A 22304-nucleotide genomic window follows, 5' to 3' on the forward strand; every position below is an offset into this window, starting at 1 on the left:
CTGACTCATATTCCTTTAACAATATTTGACTGATCAGTATTTCGATGTAACCCATTCATTTTCTCTTAGGAATCATATGGTTTCATGTACACAATTAGTCAATAGTAGGGCACTAATAGTACTTGAAATATGACTGTTCACGTGTAGTTATATCTTTAAGAAAAGCTATTAGTGGCCTACCGGTCAGTGCTTCTGTCCTCTTATCCAGAATATAATGAGATAATGTTGTCTCACATCCATAGAGTGCAGCGCGATTCCACAATTCCCACCTCTATAGAAGCTACACAAAAGAACGTTTATACAGGAAATGGACTAACAATGAGCAAATTTATGTACAAGCAGGAAGAGAAAGTGACATTTCCAGCCTCGATACTAGACTACTCCCTGCACAGGCTGGTATAAAAAGTGGAATTGAAGGTTAAATGCGAATACCTGTCGAGGCAATTAACGTATGTGTGTGTATCTGTGTATGTGTATGTATTGTGTTGAATGGATGGAAGGAGCAAGATTTAGGAGCCTAGTGACTGGCTGGTAGTTAGTTGAGAGAACCAATGGGAGAAGGGAAATATATAATGTAAGACTGGAAGGGGAATAAGCCAGAATTCCAGTATCATAAGTGAGGCTGTGGAAATAGAAGTCTTCAGTTGGAATCTGTCAGTTGAAGTTTAGGAAGCAAGAAGATTACCCATTAAACGCTTCTTTTGAAGTTGTAAGTACACCCATTAATTGAATATGTCAATTAATTTAAGGGATTAGTTATTAACTTTATAAGTATTGTATGTAAAATCTATACTAATAATAAATCTCTAACCGAAATTTTTCTGGTAATTTTCGCTTTTCAAAAAATAATTGGTATTAACATGTATTAAATTATTCATCGTGAGACCGAAAATCCCTTTTTTGAAATTTTTGTTTTTTATGTCTGTCTGTCTGTTACCTTTTCACGCGATAATGGCTGAACGGATTTCGATGAAAATTGGAATATAAATTAAGTTCGTTGTAATTTAGATTTTAGGCTATATGGCATTCAAAATACTTTGTTTAAAGGGGGGGTTATAAGTGGGCCTGAATTAAATCTAAATATCTCACTTATTATTGACTTTTGTAAAAAAATGTTATATAAGAAAAGTCCTGTTCCTGTAATAACTCGTATGTGCAAAATATAAAATTTTTCAGTAGGAAAAAAAAAACACATTTATTCATTCTATGGCAGTGTTATCGTGAATTCATACAATTTCGAAAGAAATAAATATAATTACATATAGGAGATTTTATTATTTGCTGTATCACTATTTAAGTTATTTAATAGAGGAAAAATCTGAAAATCGATAAATATGTCACATAGGAGTTATTACAGGAACGACTATGGTTATAATGAAATTGAAACAAATGACTCCGTCTATTTAAGGCGGCCTTGGTGTTTTTCAGTATTATTTTACAGAGAATGTTTGTATGTAATTATTTTATAGGCTATTTATTTCCAACAAGTGCAGCGGAGCCCACGGGTATGGCTAGTAATATAATAAAACACGTTAAAAAATATTATTTAATGATCAATAAATACGAAGAACCACCAATTTTTTTTAATACGACGGCTCCATCACCTGGATTTCGAACCCGGGTCCTCAGTCATTGTAAGCCAGTGCTCTGTCGACTGAGCCACCACTGTACAAACTTAACAAAATACCAAAGGGTTATTGGAGATAACAACAGGTTGTTCGTAGTTTCTTGCACTATTTATTATTTTAGAAATTTTCACTATAGAGATCAGGGTCCGGTCTTGTGATGGGCGTATAAACGTACCGGTATGATAGTGATTGTGTGAAGAGTTACCTCGCATGTATGTTTCCCCTGCAATTCTCATTTCATCGTTGTTACATTGTTTCCATATTGAGAGCATCACACTAGAAGAGCGTATCAACAAAATTGCACCTTTACATTAGAGCCATTTAAATGTAGAATAATTTTCCTATCCTTGTCTACATAACAAGATACATTCTTTGATCCTTCCTCTTGCCCATTGTAATTCTCAAACGTTTGTTTTCAAACATAAATTGGTTCCATTCAAATATTTCAATAATTCTGCATTTGTTGATACATCCTTGTGATGTGATGCCCCCGATGTTATCATTTTAAACTTCTCATCGCATCGCGTATGAAAAGACTTGCCATTTATTTCTATACACATTGTTTTATTAAAGGAGAAATCACTCCCTTGGTCATATAGTAGTAATTAATTTACGAATTGGAGAACAAGTTTTAGGCTTATACATACGTACATACTGCACTTTCAGTAAAATATTGTCTTGTGTCGAAAATCATATATTATCTTCTTAAATTTTTCCAACGCTGTTTTACTGGTTGGAAGTATGAAATTCTAATAATAAAATAGTGATATATCAAAGGTTTTGCTACCTATTTATTAAAATATTTTACAACAGTATTTTACTAGGAAATAGCATATCTTTAATAAATCAAAATTTTCGAGTTACGACACAATTTTACTTGGTATGCGATATGGGGACATGAAGGAAAAACAGTAATTATTGCAGTTTCTGAATATAGGTAGAGTTCATTTAAATTATATACATGAAATAATATGTTGCTCTACCTTCATGTCGTTCAGGAATCGGTTGAGCAACAGTTATAACTGATTCAGATCTGACTAATTTCATTCGAGCATAAAAATTACAGAGTTCGGTGCCCTTGACGTCAATAAACATGCAAACCGGTAATTTAAAGAGAACATGATGATGCCCTCCAGGTATACAACTCGTGCACGTAATGTATGAACTCAAGAACGGTAAGCATCATGGGGATATTTCACATACAGGGTGTAAGAGGTATGAGTGTCGTCCTTTTCACAGTCGTCGGAAACGGTCTATAGCAGCCGTGGCGAAAATGCGACTAGGGAGCACATTGTGGCTCGCAATGATAGCTGTGCTTTTCTCTTGGTTCGTACCACTCCTAACCCCCACCCTCTCACTCACTGGAGTCAAACTCCGTTCCATTTGTATTTGTCTCTGACCTGCGAGTGGCATATGTCTCTCTCGAAACCATGCACCTCTGCAAAAACGAAAGTTTCAAGTAGGATGGGAGGACGCATTTTTTTGCTGCCAATATGATGAGAATATTAAATGTATGATTTGTTCACAAGTATTATGAGGAAACGGTTGTATAACATAAAACGGCATTATACTACTGTACATGTCACTCATGAAAGATTAAAAGGTTAAGTGTTATTGTTATTATTATTATTATTATTATTATCATCATCATCATCATCATCATCATCATCATCATCATCATCATCATCTCTGTACGTCGATCCTATTTCAGCAGATGTACGAATAATGCGGTTAGATCTTCAATTTAAACTCACAGATTTACTTACAATGTAATGTTAGAAGAAAGCTAGATGATTGTAAGGACTTGGCAAATGTTGAACTTTTCAAATCTTTATCAAAAAATAAATATCCGAAGCTTCGTTCTTTCGCGTGCTCCGTTGAAGCAGCAACTTACATTTGTGAAAAATTATTTTCAACAATGAAAACAGTAAAAACCAAATTTAGATCACGACTGACAGACAAATACCTTCGTAATCAACCACGACTCGCAGTAAGTGACATCATTCCTGATTTTGAAACTCTGTCGCAGAGACATTCTGAAGATCGTTAGTTTTAGGTTGTGATGTGTCCTATGTTTTCTTTTTCATTTCTTTCTTCGTTACACGTACTAAACATTAGTTCGTAACCTAATACTGTATAAAATTATATTTAAGTGCTTGACGTAAGGAAAATGAAAATCCGTTAATAAGTCAGACAGTTGCTTCACTTCCCCTTCGGGTGTCCGCCTCCCTCCATAGGTGCTACGCACGTTGCAGGTTACACAATGGCTCTGCGCACGATTACATTTTCGCCTCGGCTGGTCTATAGGATCAAAAAATGTCCGTACAACATAGGGTCAAAACTTGATAGTTTTTCCAGAAAAAAATCTTCTCTTATTTTATTCGCGTTATACTGCTTATATCGTTAGTAAAATTACGAAAACAATTACATCAGTAGGTATATCTAGCAAAGAGTTAATATTAGTTTAAATACATATTTGTGTGTTCTATTACGTTTTCGTGAAATTAAATAAAATTGTATCATTAAATTTGTTAATATTCTGGCGTGAGAATCGTGGCAACGTGTTCAGCAGGCAGTACTCTGCATAGACGTACAGTAAGTACGAGTCAACTGAGTTCAAGCTCCCTGTCCATAGCTCTACTGCCGAGCGGATGACAGTTCGGTACAGGGTATTCGATAAACAACTTACAGTGTCATTCACAGTTTAGGAATATCATATATTATTAACTTATGGAGAAAGTCGTCGTAATACAAGTGATGCAAGAAGATGTACCGTCAGTGTTTTCCACAATGAAGGTTACCTAATCGGCGAACTTTTCTAGCGGTTTCTCAAAGATTATTAGAAACTATAAATCTCTTACCTCCTTTCGAAAATCACACAAACAGAAATTTCTTTAAAAAATGTACTGCTTTATGGAAGCGGGCGAAATTAAAATGTTGCATTTAAAAAAAGAATTCGTATGATTTTGTTCTATAAACCATTATTGTTTATTTTTTAGACGCACAATAAAAAAATGGCCGAATATTCCCAATATTGTTAAATTAAATGGAAATTTACCCTAAAGTTCTATCAATTGGATTGAAAGTTTGTATTTGCTGTTCGTTTTATGTAAACAACGGTCCGCCCCTGCATTAGAACAGAGCATCTGTTTTGTACCGGTATGTCTGTATCCGCTTGAGTTGTACCGTGTACTTGTAAACTCCCTCCTCCCCATCCAGCAACGTTGCCAAACGCCTAATATTGTAACCTTTAATAATTAGTTAAATATTGCAATTAGAAAAAAATTGTGAGGACATTTTCTCTTCCTTATGACATGAACAATCATCAGTTAAAATAATGGCACTTATACCTCTTACACTCTGTATATTTGAACCAAAGCAACGCAATGTTGCGACATTTCAGACGGCATTTCAAAGATGATTTTAAAAGCTTTGTCAACATTGCTTTGGATCCTTGTTGTCACCCTTATTAGGGGCGAATTTTTTTAAAATAAATCTTTGATCACTACAAAACAGGTCTCGACATTTTCACGAAAATACACGTTTCCACTTGTACTGAGAAAATGGTTTTGGCATACCGTTCATCTACCTTGTATCATACAGCAATTCTCATATATTTTGAATGAAATTTGCAATATTAAATACAAGGGTGGATCGAAAAGTAAGTCCACACCTATGGAGTAACGGTTAGCGCGTCTAGCCGCGAAACTAGGTGGCCCAGGTTCGATTCCCGGTCGGGGCAAGTTACCTGGTTGAGGTTTTTCCGGGGTTTTCCCTCAACCCAATATGAGCAAATGTTGGGTAACTTTCGGTGTTGGACCCCGGACTCATTTCACCGGCATTATCACCTTCATCTCATTCAGACGCCAAATAGCCTAAGATGTTGATAAAGCGTCGTAAAATAACCTACTAAAATAAAAAAAAATCGAAAAGTAACTCACAAAAATTGTTTGTGGCAACGTATTTCATAGGCAAGCAAAATGAAATAATGCACAAGAAAGACACCGTAAAAGTACCATAATTATAAGCAGTCTTTAAGAAAGGGAATTAATTCTCAGTTTGTCTTTCAGTGATCGAATCCAGGTCTACTGCACGTATAGTCAGAGGCGTAGCCACTTAGATCCAGTACAGTGTGTGGGTACAAAATTGTCTGACAAAATCATTTGATGATAGAATGGTTGGTTGGGAAACCCGATAGGAAAAGAACTGACTTAACGAGACATGATAAATGTTCGAGTAATATAATTTGCATAACCGCAAACGGCAAACACCGTACAATACGGTATGTGATTCCTTCCATAAGTTATACGTATTTTCTAATAATTCGAACGTTTATCACAGTCACATTAAGTCAGTCCTTGAATCTCGTTCTTTTCCTGTCAGGTTTCGTAACCAACAATTATTAAAGGAGTTTTTAGAGATTCACGCATTGTTTTTGGTGTTGTTATAAGAATAACGTATGCAGCCTTTTTCCGTTGTTGTAAAATAATTATTAAAGTCATGGTGCATGTTTCCTATCCGTGAGATACTGACCTTCATTGTGAAATAGTAGAAAGCCAAAAAAAAAAAAAAACGTCAACTTTTTGGACGCATTGAGTTCCTAGAAAGTCCTTGTCCTTGTCTAGCAAAAACGCGTAATGCTAAAGTAAAAATACGTTCTGCTTCTTGATAATGAACATCGCACATGCTATGAATTCTGACGTTCAAGGTTCATGTTATTCAGTAAAATTAGAACTTCATACATTTTGAAGCTGTAGAGTTAGTATAACAGATTATAATATTTTTATTTCGGGGAGGGAGGAACTTGGAAACTCACTGAATTGATTATTTTAATTAGTGGTGGTGGTGGTGGTGAAGCTGTAGAGTTCGTATAATAGATTATAATGCTTTTATTTCGGGGAGGGAGGAATTTGGAAACATCGTCGCCAATACACTCTACTCGTGATACAGGTGTAAGAGGTCAACGAACTTGATGAGTCTCCGTACGTAAGCTGCATTCTGTCTAGACGTTGCCACTCGCTAACTTCGTGCAATGACTTGCATTTAGAGGTTTTAAAATTAAATTTACACGAAAAACTTTCACGATATTGAAGTGCGCCAGATGGGTAAATTATTCTTTATTAGATTTTCTATCGATATGGAGAAAAATCACGATTCTACTCGCAATAGTTAAGAGATTGTAAAACATTTGGGAAAAACATATAATGTTATAGATTTTTGTTAGTCTGCATATAACATAAGCTATTCGCTCTGGAAATCTGGAAGGCTATTTCACTTCCACCCTGTATATTTAATTTTCGTACTATGTTCTAGTCACGAGACATAATCATTTATTCTTTGTCTTTTCGGGATTTACTTTCAAACCTATATCAAATAAAACTCTCGTGTTTTCCCTAATAGTTTGTGGTTTTTCTCCTAATATATACACGACATCCGCATAAACAAGAAGCTGATGTAACCCTTTCAATGCCAAACCCTCTCTGTTATCCTGCACTTTCGTAATGACATATTCTAGAGAAAAGTAAAAAAGTAAAGGTGATAGTGCGTCTCCTTGCTTTGGCCCTCAGTGAATTGGAAAAGCGTCAGAAACTGGCCAATACGGACTCTGCTGTACGTTTCACTGTGACACATTTTAATTAATCGAACTAGTTTCTTTGGAATACCAAATTCAATCAGAATATTATATAAAACTTCTCTCTTTACAGGTCTGCGTACATACACAGACACAAAACTTTGCGACATTTATATTAGTAATACATATGCATATCTATCTATCTATCTATCTATCTATCTATCTATCTATCTATCTATCTATCTATCTATCTATCTATCTATCTATCTATCTATCTATCTATCTATCTATCTATCTATCTATCTATCTATCTATCTATCTATCTGTCTGTCTGTCTGTCTGTCTGTCTGTCTGTCTGTCTGTCTGTCTGTCTGCCTGTCTGCCTGTCTGCCTGTCTGCCTGTCTATTTATCTGTCTGTCTGTCTGTCTGTCTGCCTGTCTATTTATCTGTCTGTCTGTCTGTCTGTCTAGAAATGAACTAGAAGTAAATCGTAACTGTGCAGAGTTTTCTTTCACGCGGTAATCGTTCTGTGGGAAGGAGGCATCATTATTTAAAGGAAAAAAAAAATTAATAAACCCACGGTATACTTACTTAATCCTTCAGTAGGAATTCAGATTCTGTCATTTATTAAATCTATTCGAAAACGAAGTCGTCGCTTGTGTTGTTGACGAGACAATAAGTTTTTCTTACAATCCGTATCATGGAGTTTCGTCAGTATTTATAATATTTAATTAAGATTTTCAGTGCTACTACGCTTAAGGGCGGAGAATAGTGGAAAAATAAGAAAAGATTTATTTAGGGCTTCTATTCGATCTTGAATCTTCCATTATCACATCACACCTGTCTTGTGGTTAGCTGAATTAATCACTTTAACATAAACTTACGAGCTTGGAGCTATCAAGCTTCTAATTTTACATGCATGTGAAAGTGTTTGTTATTGAACGCATTTATTGGAATGTTTCTAGTTTCATGTCAATGTTGTGTTTGTGAATGAGGCTTTACTGCAGGGGCGTCACGTTGGTTTCGGTTGGCTAATAGCCTAGATCATATATATCAGTTTCAGCATTATACAGGGACATCATTTTATTTTTACTAACATTTCTAATATTAACCTGGCTGTACCTTTGGATCAACGATTAAGAACCAGAAACACCGTTTGCTACCCCCTTTCACGACTGGAGTTCGATGATACTGGCGTAATATACAAAGTACTTTACTAGATATAGGAGAGAAGAAAAGTAGTTCATCCATTTACGTAAACTAGGAAATATCGCGATTTTGAGTTTCATAATTTTCATTAGGTTTTTGTTTATTCAAAATACAGTACAGTATTAACAATGAGTGTTTTTACTCACGAACTGAGCTTTCCATGCGGACGTATTCACTATGCAGTGTATATTATACTGTCTACAGCACATTAGCGTACACTATAGAGAAAGAAGTTAAATTGAAACATAATCATAATATGGATATTTAAACACATTTTTTAAAATGGTGGCCGTTCATTTCGATACAGGCTTCAGTTCTAATATGCATATTATAGCACTATAGACTATTGTACGTAATTCCAATTGCCAGATTCGTACTTTGTATCAGTAACTCCTGTTGAAATAATTCCGTACCTACTCTATAAAAGAGACCTTACGTACTGTAAATTAAATCTTCACTTCTGCCCGATCCGAAAAGATAAAATTACTCAGACATGCTATCTACTGTACGTCCAAGTGGTTACGTCGCAGCGTCGTAGAAAGGGAGGAAATCACGTGACAGTTAATTACTTAACGAGGCCCTTTTATTTAAAGTTATTTTAAACAATTGTATGGGTATAATATTACGTAGACGTCCAATTCCTAATAGAAATTAATGTTCCCAGAAAAGAGCTAAGACAGCCCAGCCACTAGCATTTACAGTGAGGCGAATAGAAGCAGGTGGGGGAAACCGAGATGCGACGTAGGCAAATGGAAAATGATGCAATATTGAAAGCTCTTTCGTCACTGGAAAACGCGAACATATTTTTGGAACGTACTGTGACGGTAAGGCTACTATGACTGTATATGCGGGCTTGGATCTGTGTGGAGGACGGTTGAACTCCATTAGTAGAAGAGGTGGGAGTGAAATACATTCAAAAACTCAGGTGCAATAAAAATTGAAGTAAAAATAAAATGTTGTCCCTATGCTTTCTTCACCCACTCTTCTATCGGTGCTGGACCCCGGACTCATTTCAGCTGCATTAACACCTTGATCTCATAGGGTGCTATTCATAGACATTTCGCAGCACGCGCTACAACCGTGCTAAACTAGCCCCGGCTATCCACTGGTTACTTGTACAGGATTCAAATCATATCCTATCGCTAACACTGGTTTATGAATACGAAAAACGCTGATCATCCACCGGAAGCCCGCCTTAAGAATGTCTATGAATACGGCCCATTCAGACGCTAAATAACCTGAGATGTTGATGCAGCGTCATAAAATAACCTACTAAAAAATTCACTCACTCTTTCCATCACAGCTTCGTTTCTTATTCTGTCTGTCCACTTCACACTCTCCATCCTTCTCCATATCCACATTTCAAATGCTTCTATTCGCTTCTCTTCACTTCTTCGTAATATCCATGTTTCTGCCTCATACAATGACAGTGCAGTATAACACAACGTAATTCAATGGTGGACAAAAGAAAATGAATAGTGAGTCAAATAGTAAAAAATATTTAAATTTAAAGCATTTGCTTTGATCAATAATTATCTGTTCGCATAACATCAACGGCATGGGACAGAACATACTAGAGTTACTCATCTTAAGTAAGTTCTACCCTTCCGAAAGCTCCCATTTCAAAAATTAAATTATTGACTTCGCCACCATAATACAATCACAAAATTTGAACTCGTAGTCAAGGCAAATAAACATACCCTGAGTTCATCCAACCTCCCGCCCAAAATGATGCATCTTTACTCTCCGGGCGTGGCTGGACAGCGGTGGAAAGAGCATCCATTATTATATGAAATCTTAAAAGTTTAGTTTCGTGTGATTATTAATGTGTATTTTTTGTCACAGGAACGTAAACATGGCTTCCCTGTGGCCTCAATTGCCACTGCTGCTGTTCGTGGTACTATTGCCATCGTTATCCTACGCCAAAAACACCAAGTTGGAAGAAGTGTTCCATTGGAATTATGTCGACTTCGATTATCCTGATGATGAAACATGTAAAAAGGCGAAAGAATCGAAAGAATTTATGCCAGAAAATAATCTTCCATTGGGACTTGAAATATGGAAGGACAAATTGTTTGTCACGGTTCCACGATGGAAATCTGGCGTCCCTGCAACAGTAAATTACGTTTCTCTGAAAGGTGAGTGTAAAACTTTTTATATCTGGTTGCCTTCATTGTACAGTGGAAGCTCTTAAGGTCGACAGAAACCAAGTTTGACATCCTATAGTTCGACTGCTTACGTAGGAGAATTAGACACGCCCCTATACGGGCACTAAGAAATGTGTTTGCCATTTGAATGGGGATTGATTCTGTGTCTTGTAGTGATACTTTTGTTAAAGGAAAACAGGATATTTTATTGATTAGGACATCCATATTGACCACTATTTTAAATTAATGAACTCTTCTTTTTCTAATTGAGAATTGTGCCGTTTGTGAGACGGAACTTTCGAAACCTACTGTAGTACTACTAGAAGTGCACAAACAAGTCTCGGGGCGGGCAGGAAATGCAAGTACAGTACTGTATTCGTTGATGGCTAATCAATAAGAATTTATATGCATTTCACCCGCCACTCCCACCACCCTTATTGGACTGAACTTTAAATTCTGTTTTGTCGAACTTAGGAGAGTCCACTGTAATTAAATTCATGAGAATGTAATTTCAATAGGTAATCAGATCAGTTGTTTTTATTCTTGCAATAATATTAGAAACAGGTGTTCCTCCCAAATGTTCAATCTTCATTGCATCAAGATAATAAAATATTGTCGAGGAGCTTATATTGCTATTACCTATAACATAAATCATGGATCTTTATCTTCTACAGTTATTCTCATCCGATTCATAACAGAAGAAAGAAAGACATCGCATAGGTTAAATGTTAAACGAGGGGTTTGCAGCAGCGTTTCTATTCAATTTCTACCAACAAACAACAGATGAACTGACTCTTAAGTTAGAGGAGCAAGTTGATGATGTCATTATGCGTGCACATGTATACTTACAGTCGACCTCGGTAATCTAACGGTTTCCATGCTAGCTGACGGTCATGAGTTCAAACACGGCCGAAGGCGTTGTATTTTTAAGAGTAGTAAAATCCTTTGCATGACTTCTTCTGGGTCCTGGAAAGATCTAAATATACGTAGATGGTCCGGTTGCAGGTTTGCGATGCGTAAAAGAACTCTATCCCTGATAGAGGGCTCCAGACAAAGTCTGCTGAAAATTTCTCGCCTACGTCGAAATTTGAATGTAGCACAAAGGACTCATAATAGTGGCATAACTATAAGAACGCCTGGACTTTCCTCCGCTCTCCACCGCTAATCCATACCAGGGATATGTAGAGAAGTAATCGTGTGTATTAGTACATAATGTAAGCATTTGGAGTAATAAAATATAAAACAATAATTAAATCTCAGCCTAGAGCGCACTGTGTGTTGTTCGTTAATGAAAATAAGCAAATTTCATCATAGAATAATTCATCTGGGTACAATCTACAACGTTTCCTCAATTCATGCACTGCCCAGATCATAGAACATAATATTAAGCAATTACTATAGTGAGGGTCACATAAGAACAGTTTCTGAACAGCAAATATTGCCGTCTTGTCAGTGTTGCCAACTGTTACCAGATATCACACGATCCTACGTACAAAATGACTTATTTACTTACCGTACTTTATGTTGGAAGGTTATTATAAATAATTCAATAATTTGTAACATATTTTCGTAGGAAAACTATACGGGAAAGGAATCAACATGTCAAATATTTTGTCTGGCAATACGAAATTCATTGGTTTGACTAAACAATTGACTCACGAGACCTAACCTAAAATTGTATTTTGTTTGACCACATGAAATTAATAGTACTAACTCCGAAAACTTGCCTGACTACAGTCTTGAATTATAACCACAACGCAACACATAAAATGACTATTATGTATTAATATTAATACTGATATTAATTAATTATATTAGTATGTTCAAATTTCACTAGCTTGTAGTTACCGGCTCAGAAATCTAGGACAATTTTAATTTCATGGAACTCCAGTACCGACAAATATTGTCAATACTTGTCTCAGCTGCCAACTTACCAGTTACAAAATCACTACCATTTGTAGTATTTGTCAGTATCGAAATTCGAAACGAAGTTGGCAAAAGAAAATTCAACCTGCAAACTAGAAAATCACCACAATCCACTATCATTTGTAGTAATGGGGGGAAAATGGTTAGGTTTCACCCTTAGGCTATTAGGTAAGCTGATCCGTACTATACGTAAGAAAGAGGCCCAAAATCCCGTAAAACTATTATTATAGAAGATGAGTAGCCTAAATATTTTCACTAATCGTCCCTTAACGAATTTGTGTTTGTTTCATTTTAAGTACTATGTAAATATTTACTGAAAGACTGAGTACAATTCATTGTAACAGAGTTCAATAATATTAGTAAAGGGACAGGCTTTCGTTACAGTTGTCATTTTTTTTAACTCTTCTATTGCATATTTTGCATTGAAACACACGTGTGTAAAATGCATTAACCAATACTATATTACATTTTATATAATTGTAACATAATACCAGTATTAGGTAATCACAATACTTTAAGTTTAATTTGATCAATATGAGGAAGAATTATCAGAGTCGCCACTCCAAACTCTGACTCGCGCTGTGCCCGCTGCAGCGAAACATCAGTATAGCGGGCGTTAGGGCAGGCTAAGGTGACGTCACAGTCCATCGATGGTGACTAGTCTAGACCAAAGCTTTTATATAGTATTACTAGCGAATAGGGATTATAAATAATGGACACTTCGCGTCGGTACCTTTGATGTAGCCGGACCGATTTCAATGACCTTCAAGCCTGCTAGAGCGTCAGATTCTGCTTTCTCCCTAGAGTTGGCGCTGACATCACACCAGCTAGCAGTCGACATAGCGGAAATATAACACATACAATTAATACATCTAGGTACATTATGTACTCAAATAAAATAAATTGGATCCATAAAATAATAAATCCTTCATTAACTGTAATGTCTAGACTCTAGAGTTCCTTTATAATGAGAGTTCAGACGTTGACCCCAACAACAATTAAAATATGTAATGATTTGATAGCGCTGAAAATGGAAAAACAAAACTCTTACGAGAAGTAAAACCATATACCTATATTATATTATATTATATTATATACAAATATTAAACGAATTCGATACTTAATTTTATAATGTATTATATTATTTTATAATATAATTTATGATATCTGAAATATAAAATATTATTATTACAACTAGTTTGTCACTGAGAAATAAGGAAAAGCTGTTAACCTGAATTTATTTGAAACAAAGCGTTACTGGATTATGCAATAAGGTAGGCGATGTTTGGATCCTGTGCCTTAATTCTATTCTCAATTATTATCTTAGCGTATGCTCGATTACACTACCTCTAGCGCTTGAAAGTGGAACTAGCCGCTGGCGCACAGAGAAACAAAACACAGGAAAATTCGCTCAGAGTCCATTCTTTACAATCCCTATTCGCTGGTATTACCATCATTATGTCACGCAGGCGGTTCGTGTTGGAAACTCTCTCAGGCCTGGATTTTTTAAAATTGAATTCATAGATCCATTTGTGACGGACAAGGTTACAGTTGGAGTTATTCTCGAAGTTCTTGAGTTTTTCCACATTCATTCATTCATTCATTCATTCATTCATTCATTCATAGTATTCTGCCCAAGGGCAAACCCAGCATTTTCCAATCTCTCCTATTTTCTGCCTTCCTCTTTGTCTCCTCATTTGATCCACATATCTTAATATCTTCTTCTGCCCCGAACTCTTCTCCCGTTCACCATTCCTTCCAGTGCATCCTTCAGTAGGCAGTTTCTTCTCAGCCAGTAACCCAGCCAATTCCTTTTCCTCTTCCTGATCAGTTTCAGCAGTATTTTTTCTTCACCTACTCTTTCCAACACAGCTTCATTTATTGTTCTCTCTGTCCACTTCACACACTCCATCCTTCTCCATATCCACATTTTTTTAGTTATTTGACGACGCTGTATCAACTACGAGGTTATTTAGCGTCGATGAGATTGGTAATAGCGAGATGGTATTTGGCGAGATGAGGCCGAGGATTCGCCATAGATTACCTGGTATTCACCTTACGGTTGGGGAAAACCTCGGAAAAAACCCAACCAGGTAATCAGCCCAAGAGGGGATCGAACCCGTGCCCGAGCGCAACTTCAGACCGGCAGGCAAGCGCCTTAACCGACTGAGCCACGCCGGTGACCATCCACATTTCAAATGCTTCTAGTCGCTTCTCTTCACTTAGTCGTAATGTCCATGTTTCTGTTCCGTAGAATGCCACACTCCACACAAAACCCTTCACTAGTTTTTTTTTAGTAGGTTATTTTACGACGCTTTATCAACTTAGATTATTTAGCGTCTGAATGAGATGAAGGTGATAATGCCGGTGAAATGAGTCCGGGGTCCAGCACCGAAAGTTACCCAGCATTTGCTCATATTGAGTTGAGGGAAAACCCCGGGATAAACCTCAACCAGGTAACTTTCCCCAACCAGGAATCGGACCCGGGCCTCCTGGTTTCGCGGACAGACTCGCTAACCGTTACTCCACAGGTACTTTCTTCCTTAGTTCTTTTTCCAGAGGTCCGCAGAAGATGCTCCTTTTTCTATTAGAAATAGTTTTCCCACGTTAGACATCAAATCACTCAGTCCGATCTTCTTTGCAACATTCCTTAGTAGGCCTACTACCCGATTGCCGGCTAGCGACACAGAAAAAGCTGGTTCATGGGCGTGAAGGATTGTCTATTCGAAATCTGTATACTCATGGAAACTCAGCGCGACCTGCTAGTGTAGGTTCTGAATGCACCTAGCAGGGGTCAGCATAATAGGCTATATAATAATTTTTCAGATCGACGTAGCTCTAAAATTCGTCTTCCTATTCAGAATAGTAATAAAAAAATATAAGATTGGCGGTGAAAATTAATTTCAGATAAAAAAACGAATCTGAGATACCACGGATCACAAATACTAACCGATTTCACAACGAAGGTTAAACCACGTCTGTCGTGTGATGCAATCTTGCTAGGCAACATGCTTTACTTCTGTATACGAAGGGTTGTCTAGTCTTCAGGCGGACTCTGAAAAAGCCAGGTTATTGTCGTAACGGGAAACTTCGCCGAACGCAGACTTAGGCCTGTTCTTGTTTAATGAACTCTCCGAAGACAGGTCTGAACCCACAAATGACACCAACAAGGCATCACTTATGAGGCAATTAAGCCAGGATATAATGGGGTAGAATGGCCAGCTCCTTTCCCGCTGCATTGCATAGACTACATCGCTGACTAGTAATATATTACACTAATCAAACTTCAGATGTATACAAATAATAGTCCTATAGTCAAATTATTTCGCTTACATAGTTTAGTTTTTAAAATATGTATATGAAATTCTTACATTTATATAAAAAAGATATTTTTGGCAAATATAGCAGAAAAATAACATTATTTTCTTACAGATGGAATCATCAATGAAGTTCGGAAATGATAAGGCAGTTCTCTTCATAACTCATTTGAAACAAAAAATTGCGCTACATTTTAACCTCAAATCTTCAAGTCCCACGTATACTACAGCACATAAAAACTAAATTATTTGTCTCTACACATCGCCGGAGCAAAATATTTTACTCTTGTTTGGGGTTGCGTTTTAATAATGAAATGTTAACCTTTTAAATTTAACATAATGCTGTTTCATTATCTTGGGTAATATATATCCTTAACCACAAATTGCGTAAACTACGAGATTATCGGACAATGATTTCTAATCAATTCACATTAAAAGTTTATTCCTTAATTCTTATGCCAAGTATAATAAATAATTTACAAATAGTATGTACTATTACTTTGTCCCGCGCCATAGCTGCGTGGTCCAGGGTGACATGATTTGGACTAGAGTTACAGAATGAGCTTTGGTTCGAATCTTCATCGGGGAAGAAATTTTCTCATGAAAATTGGCCGGTTATATGGGACAAGTGCCCACCCTGCATTTTGATGAATTTGGGAAGCTACAGCGAGTAGCAAAATCTGCTTTCGAACGACTGGGAAATCATCGTGCTGACTACACGTTATTCCCGTACTGGTTGGATGATCGTTCACCTCTGTTAGGCATGCGGACGTGGGGCTAATAGTCAGCTGATAGGCCTTGGCGCTCCATGAACTATCGCACAAGGGATTTGGTTTTGTTTTGTATACTATTTCTTGGAAAGTAACCTTCTTACACAATAATCGATTCCTTCATCATTAGTAATATTGATTGTCGACATGTTTGAAGATACGAGGAGCATAGTATCAAAGTTAGACAACTCAGTTTTTTTGCGATTTCGAGATATCGATTGTCTCTCATAGAATTTTATATTCTGAATGCGATTCTGGAACTGTTTATGTTCAAAAACGGACAGAACAGAGCGAAAATAGCACTTAATCGTGCGCTTTAGAATCAAAATGTAGACAACTCCACTGTGGCTTGGTTTCAAGTTAGGACAATTCCTTCAGTAGCCAATGAGAAGCCCACATTCGTACCATCTCTTTCCACCACGCATCGCGAATCCAACATGGCTGATTGTTTGTATAATCGGTTTGTGGATGAATAAGTACTGTTTTACGTAAATTTGCTTTGAAACCGAGTTAGAAGAGACTTAGATTCAAAAGTAGACAATTTCGCTTCAAATATGGCTTCGTTTGGTTTCAAAAACAGACAACTCCACTTTAAATATGTCTTCATATGGTTTCAAAAGCAGAAAACTCCACTTTAAATATGGCTTCATTTGTCTTCAAAAACAGACAACTCCATGACTTAGTTTCAGAGATGGATAACTCCACTTTTTAAACTTAAATTGCGACCTGAATATTAATTTTAATCACATTTTGGTACTGAAAAAATGTTTCTATGACCCATGAGAATGTTAAAGAAAAATGTGCATATAATGGTGATATTGGTTTTCAGACATTTAGTTTTTCGCCTCTCCTGTAAAAAAAAAAAAAAAAAAAAAAAAGTAAAAATGGAATCGTCCAACTTTGATACCGAACTCCTCATACATCGCTGACTAATATTGAAATACAAAATCAAATACGGCTGAAACTTCAGAGAATTCATAGCTCTTACTTCCTTGTAATCAGAATGTGAGGCATTGTAGTGTGTAACTAAAAGAAGGGGGCGCAATGAAATGTAGAGAATTTTTTTGCTTTGTATTAATATGATGAAGTATCCAATACACGTCAATGATACATTTTTGAGAACTAATGGGTTGATTTTCTGTAAACAATGCATTTACAATATATCTGTAATATACGCCATGTTTTATAAACCCTCGCTTACAATAAACACCTTCATATTATTATAACATCATCAGTGTTTGCTGGACACCGGGTGTAGGACAAATATGTGCAGTGATCTTGCTCCACGGAGTTGCCGTTTCTTTCTATTTTATAGTTTGCAAAGCGTATACAAGACCTAAGTGACAGTCATTCATAAGAAGTGGCAACGTCGTATTACTTACAAGACATAATAGAGTCAATAATAGCCTATTCCTTACTTGCACTCCTTGAAGTTGAAGTCGAAGGTTACAATGGTTTCCTTTTCTTAAACACGTCTTCTGTTATGAATATCTAAGAGATGATGATTACAGGCGAGGACATTTTAAACATGGCACAAGATATAATTATAATACTAAATGCTAAAAAAAATTATACGTATAGAGAAACATTCTGTCATATGAAAGCAAAAGTTCAGCGACAGGGAGAAAGTTGTGTTAATAAAACTGGTTGGTGGCATTACGTAAATGTGCGTCTGGTGTGACATCATGTACATTAATGCACAGATTGTATCGAAAGTAGATATCGAGATTTGAAATAATCGCTGTAGTTTGTTATTTTTATAGTAAATGATGATGATTGTTATTGTTGTTATTATTATTATTATTATTATTATCATTATTAAATATTTTCGAAATAAACGTTATTACGTTCGCAACAAAGACTAAATCTGTCCAATTTAATTGTGTTTTAAAACAAAACTAATTTACCGCAACTGATTGTGTTATAGCTTATGGTATTTTGTTGAGCAGGAAACTTTACTTCTATAAGCATGTTTTCTGCATAAATAACATGAAATTAGAATGTTGCATTTAATAAGATTCCAACTAACTCTTTTCCAACAGTTTTCTTTTAATTCTTTAACACTCTGTTTTGCGCTACTGAAATGAAAATTGGAATACCGGTGTGCGCCTGTAGCTTGGACTACAATATTTTAAAATTTATGTAAATTAGAAATAAAAAATTGAAAAGAGTGATGTACCCGTTTTTGTACAGATTTCTGCACAGTGAATTTAATAATAGTAATGAATTTTTTTTTCTGTTAAAATGTTGCACTTACATTTCCTGTGACATTATCAGGATACTCCCTTCCTTTTCAGTTTTTAAAGAGATGCAACCTGCTAATCATTTCTTAATGTTATTGACTTAAATGTCTCAATTAAAGGCCTGGGAAGTCAACATATTTTCTACAGTAAAGTTTTAAAATTTATTTTCTAGTTTAAGATAAATATTACGTCTATAACACAAGCTTACAATGTGAGTGTGTGAATCTAATGCCTATCCCCTTCATTTACGTGATTCGGGTTCCCCATATTGCAGATAGATGGCAGGATTGTCACCCATTTTTCAGGTTGCACACCACTTCGGCGGGTCACGTTATGCATAATGTGTATTTGTGAAGATTTATGTCTTGTACTAGGGTGAGTGCATGTGTAAGTGTAGTGTAGGGAATGGATGAGGATGATGATGAAGGGAGAAGGGGAAACCTGATGCCGGCACGTAGCGTACTCGTGTGGAATAGGACCAAGAGGGCTGACAGACTTATCGTCCCCGTCCGACAGACGAATCACTGTCAACAGTGGCATATTATGCCTTCTCTTAATAATAATAATAATAATAATAATAATAATAATAATAATAATAATAATAATAATAATAATAATAATAGTTTTATTTTCCCTGGCAGAGTTAAGGCCATCAGGCCTTCTCTTCCACTCAACCAGGATCAAATCACATACAGAAAAATACATACCGGTATACAAATATTAACTTAAAAATAATAATAAACATAATTAAGTAAAAAAGAGAGATTGAATACATATACACAATCAGTATTAACTTTAAAATAACAATAATAAAAAATATATAATAAAAAAGAGACTGGATACATAATCACAAACAGGAAAATACATTCTAGTATACAGTATTAACTTAAAATAAAGAATTAATACATATGAATATAATTTCACAACTAAAGGAATAGTGCAATTAGTATGATCAGCACAGCAAGTGTTACATTGAGACAATGACAATTACCTAGGTATAAGTGTTAATGGAAAAATAAAGTAATGACTGTGTAAAATAATAATAATAATAATAATAATAATAATAATAATAGCAATAATAATAATAAATAAAAATTATACCTAAAATAATTCTGTGCATTTAAAATATTTCTAAACAACCTAATTTTAAACAACTGAGGACTAAGACTACCCCTGATTTCCAGCGGCAGCGAATTCCATGAGCGGGCCATGGCTATTGAGAAAGAACTTGAGTATAGAGATGTCTGATGATGTGGTATTGATAGCAACAGATTGTGCTGTGAACGTGTATTACGATTATGATGTGAAGCTAGGAGAGTGAACCGAGAGGCATGTACTGTGGAGAGATTTGGGATTTAACTCAGGCATATTGGTACACAACTTACGCTACTCTTCAAACTTACAATGTTATCATGATCCCTGTAATCAAGATATGTTTTACTTTGTATCATGTAGTATTGTTTGTGTTATTGTTATTATTATTATTCATTACAGGTGATAACAAATCCCCCAAGCTGATACCGTATCCTGATTGGGACAGCAATAAGTTACCCGAACATAAGCTTGAAGAAGGAAATAGCACTGAGAATGGAACACATATTATATCGGTGTTCCGTTTGAGAGCAGATGCCTGTGATCGTTTGTGGGTGATGGACACGGGCTTGAACGATGTCGTAGGAGAGTCAGAGCAGTTGGCACAACCGCGAATCCTCATCTATGATCTTCACAACGATTCTTTACTCCATACTTACACACTGAAGCAGTCAAATTTGAAAGAAGATTCTTTCTTTGCAAACATCATCGTTGACGTAGATGCCAGTGACTGCAGCAAGGCGTATGCTTACATTCCTGACCTCGGTGGTTACGGCGTTATAGTTTACAGCCTTGAGGAAGATGATTCGTGGAGAATTAAACATCACTATTTCCACTTTGATCCGCTGGATGGTAATTATTCTGTTGGAGGTGTCAACTTCCAGTGGACGGATGGAGTGTTTTCTTTCGCACTTTCTCCTCGACAAGATGATGGCTTCAAAACAGCATATTTCCACGCACTTTCCAGTACAAACGAATTTGCTGTCTCTACTAGGGTTCTTCAGAATAAGACAATAGCGACTGATCCTCATAACTTCGAAGAATTCAAGTTGTTAGGCACTCGAGGTCCCAAAACACAATCAAGTGCCTCTTTCTTTGATGAGTCAACAGGAGTAGTCTTCTACACACAAGTAAACAGGGATGGTGTGGGTTGCTGGAATTCAAAGAGCAAGGAATACAGTCCTGACTATCAGGGTCTTGTTACGTCTGACAATGAAACCTTTGTCTTCCCCAATGATCTGAAAGTAGATCGTGAAGGTAATTTGTATGTATTGACCGATCGTCTACCAGTATTTATCTACAGAGGCCTTGATTCAGAAACTGTCAATTTTTACATTTTCAAGGGCGCTACTAAGGATATAATAAAAGATACTGTTTGCGAAATACATGAACACTAATTCGTATTTTTCAGAGTGGTCTTCATACCCAAAAAATATATCGACACCAGTGGCGGCTCCTGCGTATTTCTTAAGAGGAGGAAAGAAGTTAACAGCACGAAATGATACCTTCTTGAATGAAACATGCTACAAATAGCCTACATGCATACATTTAAGACCAGGTAGTGTTGGGGTTGGCCTTCCCTTCTGTATAGCAATAATCTGTTCTTGTAACCTGAGTTTCCTAAATTTTACAAAATATATTATGTTTTCACTTTCATTCATTCTTGAATAATTGCACAAATTAACAATTACAAGGAAATTCACAACCTCGCAGCATTTCTCGCGCACACTACAGCATCACACGTGATGGAAGAGACTAGCTACTAACTCGTAACCGGAACCATTTTACGGAAATGGGAATGGAAAATAACCTGAGTAAAGCGAGAACACTGCACCCACCCACGTGGTCTGTGTTGCCACATGTACATTTTACAAGTTCAGTATCACATGCTTTTGAAGAATGTCAGGTCCTGTGGCTGTTGCCCTGTCTAGTAGACAATGAATGGAAGTGAATTTCAGGGGCCAAAAGACCTGCGATACTAACGTAGAACTAACTACTTTCTATTGTTTTATATAAACCCAACTTTAACTTTCAAATATCCTTGAAAGTTTCAAACCATGAATAGTAGCCTATATAAAGTGCAATGAATAATATTTTTTATTTATAATTTTTAAAAAAGTTCATATGGTATCTTTCATAGCTTTGCGTTAAAACTGTTTTATTGTGCCTCCTCCTAGATGTGTTATAGTCTGGTTGAATGCAACATCGTTTGATAGCAGCTGTAGCGAGCTTGCTGCATGACTAGACAGTTTCTATTTCCTCCCCATGACTGATTCAGAGGAGGATCTCCTCCCTCTCCGTTCATTTACTTGCTTTAAAACTCTGCTTCTTTCTCTGGCCGCTAGTGTGCTGTTGTCTATGTGTGTTAACTGCAGTAGAGGAGGAATGGAGTGCCTTTC

General features: G+C 36.3%; 1 protein-coding gene across 1 annotated transcript; it reads left to right on the top strand.

The window, feature by feature from the left end:
• Positions 1 to 529: 529 nt before the first annotated feature.
• On the top strand, positions 530 to 21463 carry yellow-c (L-dopachrome tautomerase yellow-c). The gene is made up of 3 exons (XM_069827935.1): positions 530 to 709; positions 10256 to 10548; positions 20308 to 21463. The coding sequence occupies exons 2-3, from the start codon at positions 10266 to 10268 to the stop codon at positions 21300 to 21302; spliced, it is 1278 nt and encodes a 425-aa protein (XP_069684036.1). The 5' UTR covers positions 530 to 709; positions 10256 to 10265; the 3' UTR covers positions 21303 to 21463.
• The last annotated feature ends 841 nt before the right edge of the window (positions 21464 to 22304 follow it).

This window comes from Periplaneta americana, chromosome 6 (assembly GCF_040183065.1).
Source record: "Periplaneta americana isolate PAMFEO1 chromosome 6, P.americana_PAMFEO1_priV1, whole genome shotgun sequence".
Taxonomy (NCBI): domain Eukaryota; kingdom Metazoa; phylum Arthropoda; class Insecta; order Blattodea; family Blattidae; genus Periplaneta; species Periplaneta americana.

What these genes read in the sequence shown, in the direction of transcription:
- yellow-c (XM_069827935.1), top strand. Translation starts at nt 10,266, where the DNA reads ATGGCTTCCCTGTGGCCTCAATTGCCACTGCTGCTGTTCGTGGTACTA. An exon ending in AAATTACGTTTCTCTGAAAG is followed by an intron (nt 10,549 to 20,307) that starts GTGAGTGTAAAA and finishes TATTCATTACAG; the next exon opens with GTGATAACAAATCCCCCAAG.